Here is a 12513-nt window from a genome sequence, read left to right as displayed (position 1 = left end):
TTCACAAAGTCACGTTGACTATTCCTAATCATATTACGCCTCTCCAAATATTCATAAATCCTGCCTCTCAGGATCTTCTCCATCAACTTACCAACAACTGAAGTAAGACTCACTGATCTATAATTTCCTGGGCTATCCCTACTCCCTTTCTTGAATAAGGGAAAAACATCTGCAACCTTCCAATCTTCCAGAACCTCTCCCATTCCCATTGATGATGCAAAGATCATCGCCAGAGGCTCTGCAATCTCCTCCCTCGCCTCCCACAGTAGCCTGGGGTATATCCCATCCGATCCCAGAGGGGATATCTAACTTGATGCTTTCCAAAAGCTCCAGCACATCCCCTTTCTTAATGTCTGTATGCTCAAGCATTTTAATCCGCTGTAATTCAGAACCTACAATTGCCAAGAACCTTTTCCGTAGTGAATACTGAAGCAAAGTATTCATTAAGTACCTCTGCTATCTCCTCCGGTTCCATACACACGTTTCCACTCTCACACATGATTGGTCCTATTCTCTCACGTGTTGTCGTGTGGCCAAGTGGTTAAAGCATCGGTCTAGTGATCTGAAGGTCGCCAGTTCAAGCCTCAGCTGAGGCAGCGTGTTGTGTCCTTGAGCAAGGCACTTAACCACACATTGCTCTGCGACGACACCAGTGCCAAACAGTACCGGCCCTAGTGCCCTTCCCTTGGACAACATCGGTGGTATGGAGAGGGGATGCATGGGCAACTGCCGGTCTTCCACACAACCTTGCCCAGGCCTGCGCCCTGGAAACCTTCCAAGGCACAAATCTCACGAGACAAACAGATGCCTATATTCTCTCATGTCTTATCCTCTTGCTCTTCACATACTTGTAGAATGCCTTGGGGTTTTCCTTAATCCTGCTCACCAAGGCCTTCTCATGGCCCCTTCTGGCTCTCCTCATTTCATTCTTAAGCTCCTTCGGGCTAGCCTTATAATCTTCTAGATCTCTATCATTACCTAGTTTTTTGGAACCTTTTATAAGCTTTTCTTTTCATCATGATTAGATTTTCAACAGCCTTTGTCCACCATGGTTCCTGTACCCTACCATTCTTTCCCTGTCTCATTGGAACGTACCTATGCAGAACACCATGCAAATATCCCCTGGACATTTTCCACATTTCTGCCATACATTTCCCTGAGGACTTGATCTGTAATCTATAGCTTTAATGTTGCTAGTTTTGCATGTTGGCAAACAGTTCGACAAAGTATTATTCTACATTATCTGGTGTAGTTTATAGTTCCACATCAAACTCCCCACCTTTCCAGCCTTTTGAGCTGAACTGCCCCAGCAACCCCCAATTCAACACTACCCTAGTCACAGGACACTATGATCAATTAAGTTACCAACTACTACATCTTTGTACTGTGGGAGGAAACTAGAACACCTAGAGAAAACTCACAATCCACGCGAATGGAGGTTCCCTACAGATGACATCGGAATTGAATCCCGACATCCCCAGCTATAATAGCGTCATTCTAACCACTAAGCTAGTGGTGCCCTCTTTTGAATTAGAGGGAAAAACTCAGAACCCACATTCCCCCTCAACAGCAATTAACTATAATTTAAGCCAGACAAGTTCTCTCATGATCACATTCTCCCATTAATGAGAACCTCACTACAGAGAGGAAATCCACCTTACAGACTTCTACCCAACCCAGTTTTGTATAGTGCTGTGCAATGCAACATTTCCCAACAAAGGTCAGCAAAATTAAATGCTGAATAACTGTATTCAAGATTAAAATACTACAAATTTGCAGAGTTACAATTCCATTTCTTGTGGCTTACTTCATGTATTTTCAGCAAAAAAAAATGCAATGCTATGGACTGCCATTCATACCCTTCTTTAAAGAATTGTAATCTGAAACGATTACCATCCAAACCAAGCACTTATAGTGGCTTTAAAATCAATGAAATTTTTGAACCACAGGAAATTAATTCCTCACATTGTTACCGAAATGAATTGCATATTTTGTTTGTCAGTGATAGTGAACAGGGACAAACAAGTTCTCAGCCTGCTTCAACTTGGACTACTTGCAACTGTCTTTTTCCTTGTAGGTGGTCAGAGTTTGGCAAAGCTGTTGAAAAAGCTCAAGATGAAAACCAAATCAAGTTTAATGATCATTCAAATCATACATAGATACAGCTGAATGAGACAGCGTTCCTCTGGGGCTAAGGTGTGAAACATTCAAAATAGTGAGCAACACAATTCAAACTAGCAATCAAAGCATATTCACTCAAAAAAAAAATACATATACATATAGTCGAAGACCCTGAGAGATAATGCCCAGCAATTGATGATACAGTCTCCTGGCAGTGAGCGGACATGTGAAATCCAGTCTGTCATTCCACCGCTCGAACACAGGAGGGCAGCACCGACGAGGGGCCAGGCCCCAGCCAAGCGCGGACATCATGCTGTAACACTTCTGTATCTTCTCACCTGGTCTGCAGCAGCAAACAAGCCCAAAGCTTGAGGCCTAGCCTTCGCAACAATCAAGGCTACTCAGCTGCCATGTTGTCTGTCCCTCCATCAGACAAGGGTAAAGGCCTGTGGTGACTTCCATTATCACTGTCTTCGTCTTCTGATCGCAAGTGAAATGTCCGAGACAATCTCCTAGTTATACTGCGCCAATGTTTCCACGTAGCAGGCAGCAACAATACTTGCAGCCAGGTCAGCTCCTCCGACACCCCAGCCAGCCTCTGCTCCAACATCCTGGCTGTGATGACTTACAGCCATACATCCTAGGAACCGTGTACAATGCAGCCACCTATGTATCGGTACTTTAGTATTGAGTCCATCAAGGCAGAAGTTATATTGCACTTCAGAATGTGCCGAATAAAAATAGAGGAAGGAGAATGATGCAAGTTTGGGGAAAATAATTCACTGTAGAATACCCAACTTCTCATCTACCCTTGAATTCAAAGTTAGCATCTGCAGATAGCTGGGCTTGAAATGCTGCCCACCAACTCCTACAGAAATCAGCTTTCAAACATATGAAGCATCAGGTTCAAGAGTCAGGAAGTTATGTTGCAGCTTTAAAAAAAAATTCTGGATCAGTTACATCTAGGGTACTGCATTCATTCTGATCACTCCATTATAGGATGAATGTTTGAGGTTTTGCTGCCTGGATTAGAGGGCATGCGCTAATAAGAGAAATTGGACAAACTTTCATTTGAAGCGGAAGAAGCTGAGGAGAATCTATAAGATTACAAGAGACAATGCTAAGTGCAGACAACCAGTATCTGTTTCCCAGTGTCAAAATGTCTAATGCAAGAGGGCATGCATTTAAGATGAGCAGGTGAATGTTCAGATGTGTAGGGCATTTGGTTTTAAAGGCAACTGTGGGTGCCCAGAATTGAAAGCCAGGATTTGTGGAAGAGGCAGATGCGATAGAGGCATTTAAGAGGCCCTTAGATAAACAGATAGATAAGCAGCTATTAGAGGGATCAGAATTACATGCTTGAATTAGGGACTAGTGTACCAAGGCAGCAGTAGCTCAGCACATAAGCCAAAGGGCTTGTTCCTATGCTACACCACTGTATGGTCTTTATAACCCACTAGTGAAGGTGCGACTTTAATCCACTGGAGATTCATTCCCAATCTACCGGGTTCTCAGATCTCAGAATGCCAATTGTTGGCTCAGTGCAGATAACCGTTACATCCTCATTGTAACACAGCTCTAAGGCCTTCACCAAGATCTGTACTGTTTTCAGAAAAGTGATCCTCGTAAACCTCAAGCTAAATCAGCAGCAAACAAAATTGAAAACATAACAGACAAGAGAAATTGTAATGGTTTTTATTTGTACAAGAGTATACAGTGAGCTCAAGCACAGGTTTAAAAAAAAGTTGTTTTTTTTTTTTAAAAATGTGCAGCTCCGATTTCATTCCTGTGCCCCAATTTACTCTGGCATCTATAGACATCACTATAAAAGAAATGGCCAGAGAGAGAAACAACAGATGTATTCTGTTCACAAAAAAAATGCAAAATTTTATTGGTAAAATAATATAATTTAACATCACAGAATTATTTTCCTTGCAGAAAATTTCGAATACATTTTTTATAACTTCTCCCAATGTACATAATGGCAATGAGACACTCATTGAAATCTCCTTGTGTGGTCCTTTTAGTATATATATTATTCTATCCCACTGCTTCTACGAAAGATCATTCCATCCATTTTCACCACTGTTGCTCTGCAATTACTACTGACTTTATCTTTCTATAAAGCAGTCTATCAAAATAATACTTAGTTACAGGCAACTCCTTTATACAATATCCTCATCACACTTTACCCCCATTTACCAAGAAAATTGCTCTTTCTGAAACCAGCCCGAGCAGTTAAGAGGAGGACAAGCTTCTACAGAGAAGGTGCTGTTCACGGCTGATTTCTTATTCCCCAATGACCAGTGCCACTTTTACCAGGATATCCTCAAGAAAAATGAAGTTTGAACACCAGATAAGGCTGGAATTCAAGGTCACAATTCTTAAAATGGAGGCAGAGCAACAGGACACACCTGAGCACAATGTAAGACTGATATTTACCATGAGTAAAGCTGGGATGAAACACTGTGGCAAATAGTTACCCGATAATAAGCTGTAGCTTGTTTTAAGGGGATGGGATGTGGCAGCTTAATAACCTCCACTGTTTAAGACGAGTTTTACCAGTTCACACAGCTTGACACCATCAGTCTGCAGCTTCATGTGGTAGGGACCTCCAACGAGACTGCAGGTTTTCCATGATGCAGTCCATCATACCACTCAGCTGATGATGCATCGTGAAGAGTTGACTCCCGGAGTGCTCATTCAAGTTCTCAGAGAAAAAGCGTGCATGGAGCGCATTAACTTCAGAGACGAGGGAAGGAGGAGTAACAGGAGGTGGAGCAGTCTCACTTAAGTCTGAAAGAATACAAAAGCCAAATTAATAGAAGTTTCTACACTGAAAGCAGCAGCATACAAGTACTGCCTTAGCTTGCTGGAAAATAGCACATGTCCAGACTGGTGTGCCATGTTTTTAACAGCTATAAATTCCCTCTAAAATCAGCGTGCCGGATTCTAATCCCACCAATGGTCCCAACAAAGCTACATCTTGCTGAATGTCAACAGTTTAGACTAGTTAATTTAAACAAATACTAAATGGTGTTTTGATAATTTAATCAACTACCCTTTTGCCTCTATACAAAAGATGGATAAAATGCATTACACTGCTCTGTCAAATGCAGGTTGCATCGTTGCCTGGACTGGATAGGGTCACTGCACAGGATCAGAAAAGACTGCAGGAAGCTGTGACCTCAGCCAGCTCCACCATGGGCACGAGTCACCCCAGCAGAGGTCACTCTCAAAAAGGTAGCAGTCATCATTAAGGACCCCCATTATACGTGACATGCCCCCTCCTTTGCTACCATCAAGGCGGTGGTACAGGAGCCTGAAGACACAGAGTCAAATTTTCAGGGACAACACTATACAGTAGCCAATGTAGCGCAGAAGGAATGGGGAGTATTACCAATGAAGGCCTGGGACATGGACTGTTCCTCATAGCCACTGAAAGGGCAGGCACAGCTAGGGCTCAAGCATGTGCCCATGGCTACACTTTGGGTTTAGAGGAAATTGGAGGAGCCAAAAGTAACTGCTGAGTGGAAAGTGGGAGGAGCTGAAAATGAGCCACTTAAGTTTTATTCTCTACTTCAATGAAATTGCAATTACAATTCTGTAGCTTGCTAAACTATTTCAAAATCTAGTTGAGTGTCAATGAAACAGAAAACAGTAATCATTAAATTCATTAGTACTTTACAAGTCCATAAATTTAGCATCAGCAATTGGCCGGGTCTAGGACATCGCTGTGTTCAGTGATGTCTGAGGGTTAATATCTGGCCTCCAGCAACCACAAACTGCCGGCTATCCCATCGTAAAGTTGCAGATTTTATTTTACTAGAGCTCATGAGTGCCATAATGACTTAAGTGCCGCTTCACGTGAAGGGCATTCTTAGCCCTAGAAAGCAAGTCTTTTGTTGCAGTCTGGACAAGTCTGTGATGAGAACAGGAGCACAGAAATACTCTGGCATAAGCACTGAGTTCAATCCCCCCCCCCACCTCCCCCTCCCCCCATAGTGCCTATGGTTTACTTCAAGTAGAACATTATCCCCTGCCATTCAATAGCTCTGCAAGTTATTCATTTCAAATGCCTAATGTTGAAAACACTTCTTCCACCAACCCTACATGCAATAAATGCCAGATTATAACTGCCAAGAAAAATATTTTTTTTTGAATCCAAGTCCCCTGGTTTTTGAGCCATTCTCTAATGAAAGAAGTCTTGTTTCAATAACTTGTTCAAAACTAGCCACGATCTTGATCTTGTATGTTTCCACCTAACCCCTTAGATTCCCCTAATTTTCAACTTCTGAAGCTTGGTGAAACCCAATTTTAGCATAGCCCAAGTTACTATGAAAACGAGGCACAGCAAATAAACCCATTCTTCCACTCAATCTGCCAAAAGTGGAACTTCCTGGTGGCCAAACATTTTAATTCCTATTACCATCCCTATTTCGGCATGTCAGTCCATGGTCTCCTTTTGTGTCACTATGAGGTCCCCCTCAGGGTGGAGGAGCAACATCTTATATTCTGTTTGAGTAACCTCCAACCTGATGACATGAACATCGATTTCTCCCTCCGGAGAAAAAAAATCACTCTCCCTCCCCTCTTCTATTCCCCACTCTGGCCTCTTGCTTTTTCTTACCTCCCCCTGGGTCCTCATCTTCTTCCCTTTCTCCTCTCTTCTCCAGCCCTTTACCTTTCCCACCTTCCTAGCTTCACCCATCACCTTCTAACTATCTTCCTTCCCGTCCCTCCACCTTTTCATTCTGACATGTTCCCCCTTCCTTTCAGTCCTGAAGTAGGGCTGAGTTCATCCAGCATTTTGTGTGTGCTGCACTGGATTTCCAGCATCTGCAGATTTCCTTGTGTTTAAAATTATTTAATTCTGGTTACATTTTGGAGATTACAACGGTATGTTATTTGGGGTAAAGATGACAGGTAACAGGAAAGAGATTTGAAAGCAAGAATAAAAACCTGACGAGGCGTTGCATAAATAGAAGCCTCAAGATACCAACATTAGAGAAACTAACTTCAGAAGTGAAAGCTCTGTGGGAAAACAAACACACAATTTGACTGGAAATGTTACAGTTCAGTAATTCCCCCCACACCCTGACAACTGATAATCAGCATTACCTGTGGCCAGCTTTTCTTCATCAGCACTGGAGTTGATGGTGTCATCTGTGCCATTTACCAATTTTTCACCTTCAAATACGTTGTCTTCTTCTAAACAAAGAGATTTTCTCTGGTGGGGCATTGAGCAGGGGGATAAAGGATTAAACAATTAATATAATATAGAAAACAAGACACCAGGAAGGCAATCCAGAACTCCGTGATACTGAAGAAATATTCAATGGATACAATTTCCAATATTTACAGAAGATTTATTTGGTTTATTAAAATAGGTTGAGAGAAATATGAGCATGAGTGAATTTGAAACTTGAGCCACTGTATAACAGCAAGTACAGAGATGAAAGATTGTGATGGTATGACTGTCTTCATAAATTGCATGTCTTCAGTCCTGAGTCAGCTGCCTGAATGTGATACTGCTGTTAAATCTTGATATGCTGTAAATATTGGAAATTATATCCATTGGATATTTCTTCAAAACGCTACATTCCTCTCATTCCATAACACCATAAGATATAGGAGCACAAATGTACCATTTGGCCCATAGACTCTGCTCTGCCGTTTCATCATAGCTGATTCAATTCCTCTCAGCCTCATTCTCCATATCCCTTCATGCCCTGACTAATCAAGAATCTATAAATCTCTACCTTCTATATATACAATGACTTGGCTTCCACAGCCTCCTGTGGCAACGAATTCCACAGATTCAGCAGTCTAGCTGAGGAATTTCTCTCCCTATCTCCATCCTAAGTGGACACCCCTCTATTTTGAGGCTGTGTCCTCTGGCCTTAGTATAACCTGCCCCCCCCCCAACACAGGAAATCTTCTCCACATCCACTCGAGGCATTTCAACATTTAATAGCTTTCAATGAAGTCACCCCTCAACCTTCTGAATCCCAAATAAAACGCTCCTCATATGGTAAGTCTTTCAACCCTGGAACCATTTTCATGAACATCCTTTGAACCCTCTCCAGTGTCAGCACATCCTTTCTTGAACAAGGGGGCCCAAAACAGCCCCTTACCACTATTTTGTCCATTGACAGCTTGTCTAAAGATACCAATAATCTCTTCTCTCCTTAAAACCCCATGTCTTTGGTCATGTTTTCTTTCCGACCAACTGCACCAAACAACATGCTTGGAACTGCATGCACTATGAAATGTCCGTGACATTATAGTTTCCTCATGAAGAGTAGTGATAGATGTGGGTTGGGAATAGTGGAGTTGAAAGGAGTGGGAGTTATTGACAGGGGGAGAATAAATAAATCACAGGATCCACATCAAGGATACATCCAAAAATTCTGCTACCCTAACACATCCCTCAAAATTGTTAAGAATGCTGAATAAAGGTAATGCTGACAAGATAAAAATGTGCTCTGAGGGCAATGATAAAATTGTACTCCAACTGTCACTGAGAGCTGCAAAGTAATCAATATTGGATAACTATTGTTAAAAATTTCCCCCTTCCTTTGGAGAAGAAAAAGGAACAATAAATGTCTTCCTACTAGTTTAAGTTAGAAATACTTGTATACAAATCCATTACAACTAAATGACAAATCCAAGAGGTAATAAAAATTCTTACAAAGCACTGGACAGTCATGGAAAGTACAACTCTAGCTGCTATGAAGATAATAAGACCGTAAGACATGTAGTATTAGGCCATATGGCCCATCAGCTCTGCTCCGCCATTCAATCATGGCTGAATCTTCCTCAGCCCCATTACCTGACCTTCTTCCTGTAAACTGTGATGCTCTGTCCAATCAAGAACATATCAACCCCTGCCTTAAATACACCCAAAGACCTTGTCTCCACAGCTGCCTGTGGGAACAAATTCACCTACCTCTGATTAAAGAAATTTCTCTGCATGTTTTAAATAGACAACCCACTCTCCTGAGGCTGTGCCCTCTTTTCCTGGACACCCCCCATCATGGGAAGCATCCTTTCCGCATCTACTCTGTATGTCTTTTAACATTCGAAAAGTTTCAATGGGATGCCACTAACCCCCACCATCTTTCTAAATTCCAGCGAGTATAGACCCAGACCCCAACATTCCTCATATAACCCTTTCATTCCCAGAATCATCCTTGCAAACCTCCTCTGAACCCTCTCCAAAGCCAGCACATCTTTTCTTAGGTGAGGAGCCCAAAACTGTTCACAATACCTCACCAGTGCCTTATAAGACCTCAGCATCACATCCCTGTGCTTGTATTTTAGACTTCTTGAAATGAATGCCAACATTGCATTTGCCTTCCTCACCATCGACTCTACCTGCAAGTTGAACTTTAGGTTGTTCTGCAAAAGGACTCCCAAGTTCCTTTAGCCTACTCTTGCTCCTATTTCTTATACCCTTATATTCTTTTTTTTTTTAAAAAAAACATACTTGAAAAAGCTTTTACTATCCACTTTGATACTGCTTGCTTTCATATTTCATCGTTCCCCTCCAAATGATCTTTTAGTTGCTCTCTGTAAGTTTTAAAGAAGCTTCCCAATCCTCAATCTTCCCACTAATTTTAACTTTGTTGTATGCCCTCTCTTTAGCTTTTTCATTTGCCTTGACCTCCCTTGTCAGCCACGGTTGTATTATTTTGCCAACTGAGTATTTCTTTATTTTGGAATACATCTATCCTTCATCTCCTACGAACTCGCACCATTGCTGCTCTACTGTCATCCCTGCCCACATCTCCTTCCAATTTATTTTGGCCAACTCCTCTCTCATACCATTAATTTCCACTAAAATACTGCTATGTCAGACTTTACTTTCTCCCTATCAAATTTCAAGTTGAACTTAATCATATACGTGTAACAGAAAAAAAAGAGGAGAGCTCGAGTCATTGGCACTAGCAATAAAAAGCTCTGCAACCTTATAAAGTGGTGTTTAGGGAAAAGAGCTAATGCAAAGTTAACAGGATACAAAGTTAAATTAAAATAACAGACTAAATTTAAAATAGCAGTTGTAGCTTGAGATTCATTATTTTGCGCAGCTTCTCAAATAGGAGGCTGCTAAACAGTTTAGTATTGGAGCAAAAACAAACCAAAACATTTTTCTTAACTGTATCCAACAATCAAGACACAGTGATTTATTCTACATTCTGCCTAACTTCTTCAGTCAGAGGGTGATGTGAATGCTGAACAGGCTGACAGCTGAAGTAGAAGCTGCAGGTTCAATTGTAACATTTAAGCTTGGATAGGTGAATGGATGAACGAGGTTTGCTAAGATATGGCCTGGGGTGCAATTAGATGGTCTAGGACTAGATGGACCGAAGGGCATGTTTCTGTGCTGTCGTATTCTATGACTTGATAACAAATAATCAAATATTAGTGTAGGTGCAGCAGTCACAGGTCCTTCAATTCACCCAGTCTGCACTAACCATCAAGCACCCTGAAATGTGTTGTTTTTTTTTTAAAAAAAACACAAAAGCATTTCAAAGTATCCTTCACACAAAAATTACTGGAGTACTTCTTCCGAGGCACCTTGGGGTGACTTAAGTAGCAACAGTGGATTCTGATTCTGAAACAGACTTGGGGATTTGGGTTAAATTTTTTAGCATATTCCAACTTCAGATGGAATCTGCAAGTTCATAGGAATCAACTCACCTGATGTTCATAAAAGGCCTTGAGAGCCTTTCTTACTACAAAGACTTTTGGGGAACGGATCGGTAGCAACTTAATTTCAGCCACTGTGAGCGAGCTCAGGTCACCAATAGTCTTGATGTTTTTAGCTCTTACAAGTTGGCCCAAACCTCGGGCCCTATTAGGAGAGAGAAAGAAAACACAGGAGTTTATATTATTTTATTGAGATACAGCACAGGATATGCCTTCCAGCCACGCTGCCAGCAACCCCCCGGTTTTTAACCTTAGCCTAATCAGAGAACAATCTACAATTACCAATTAATCTACTAACCTGTACGTTGTTACGATTGTGGGAGGAAACCCACCCCCCCATTCCACGGGGAGCAAGTACTAACTCCTGACCGAGGATGCCACGACTGAACTTTGAACTCTCGACACCCCGTGCTGTAACAGCATCACGCTAACTGCTACCGTGGCGCCCAACGCAAGGACACCAGTAGTAATTAGCAACACCCTGTATTGATCAGTTTAATATTAAGTGATTAACTACAGGAAGTTTATCAAAATTGTTGTAGTTTTAATTAGGATGCCACAATACGCACCATGAACAAGTGCCTTTACATACCACATATTAGAAGCAAGCTGAGGTAGAATAGTTTCGACGGGTGAAGAACAGCTAACCAGAGCAGGATACACACGTGCTGAAGATGATGTCACAGACTCTTTGCTCATCTCAGAGATCTTGGGAGAATGAAAGGATAATCACAATGTTGTACTTATTTATAACAATGCCATTATTACTGTATAGCATGGGTTCCATGTACAAATCTCCCATTTGCAACATCTCCAGCAATGGAGACCTAGTTCAATTCTAAAGCTAATGCTTTCAGATTCAATCAATTAGTGGCCTGTTTTCTAACATTCAGAATTCAATGAGAAAGTCCACGGGCTTTATTGTAGACTGAGTGGCATTAACTAATCTTAACTGAACAGCTAATTCAATTGCTCTAGAAAGCAGATGGGGAGGGGTAGGAAACAAAATCTGCTAAAAAAAAAAATCTCGTGGTATGATATCTATCGAATGAGCATTTATAATGAGAAACAGTACCAGTCATTCCTGGAACACAATGAGAACACTAAAGCCTCTTACACATTCAATGCTCCCAACTCACTTTGTGGCGGATCTCGTTTGTACATGCATCTTTGATGCCCCAATATTTGACCATAAAAAGCTGCCTTAAATACAAATTATTCCAGGTGAAAATGAATGAATATGAACAGTCATTGTGACAAGAATAGGGCTCAATTGCGATTTCCCTGCAGTCTGAATGATTGCACTTAAATAACTGGTTTATGCGTGTGTGACATAACAAGGCATTTAGCATCTATGGGGTTGTACAACATAATTAGTCATATAAAGAAAGAAAAACAAATGATTTGCTCTCATAATTTACCACCAAGACAAATCTTCTTGATGTGTGACTGCCTTCAAAAACTTACCAGACATTTCTTCGAACTCTTACAGCCTGAATTGCGAGTACTTGGACTCTGGAATCCTTTTGTTGGAGTAGTGTTGTACTAAGAAAATTAAGTACGCGGATAATTAGAAAGAATTACCCTAAGGTAATCACACTATATAAACATATAGTAATAAAGCATTTTCTGACAGAAGATCTACAGTATTAGGTGCTGTTTCACTTTCACAGATAA

At 41.3% G+C, this 12513-nt stretch overlaps 1 protein-coding gene across 4 annotated transcripts in view; it reads right to left on the bottom strand.

Moving 5' to 3' along the window:
- Positions 1-3802: 3802 nt before the first annotated feature.
- The window catches only part of rif1 (replication timing regulatory factor 1), a 91921-nt gene continuing 83210 nt past the window's right edge, over positions 3803-12513 (bottom strand). For all 4 annotated transcript variants that reach the window (XM_072258663.1, XM_072258665.1, XM_072258662.1 and 1 more), the window contains exons 32-36: positions 12304-12381; positions 11429-11544; positions 10828-10981; positions 7243-7351; positions 3803-4917 (exon numbers count right to left, since the gene is read on the bottom strand). In XM_072258663.1, the coding sequence (XP_072114764.1) occupies positions 4706-4917; positions 7243-7351; positions 10828-10981; positions 11429-11544; positions 12304-12381 (669 nt within the window). In that variant the 3' untranslated portion in view covers positions 3803-4705. The remainder of the gene's footprint in view (positions 4918-7242; positions 7352-10827; positions 10982-11428; positions 11545-12303; positions 12382-12513) is intronic.

This window comes from Mobula birostris, chromosome 5, assembly GCF_030028105.1.
Source record: "Mobula birostris isolate sMobBir1 chromosome 5, sMobBir1.hap1, whole genome shotgun sequence".
In the NCBI taxonomy this organism is placed as follows: Eukaryota; Metazoa; Chordata; class Chondrichthyes; order Myliobatiformes; family Myliobatidae; genus Mobula; species Mobula birostris.
Note: the sequence above shows the minus strand (reverse complement) of the source record. Positions and strands in the feature narration are given on the sequence as shown.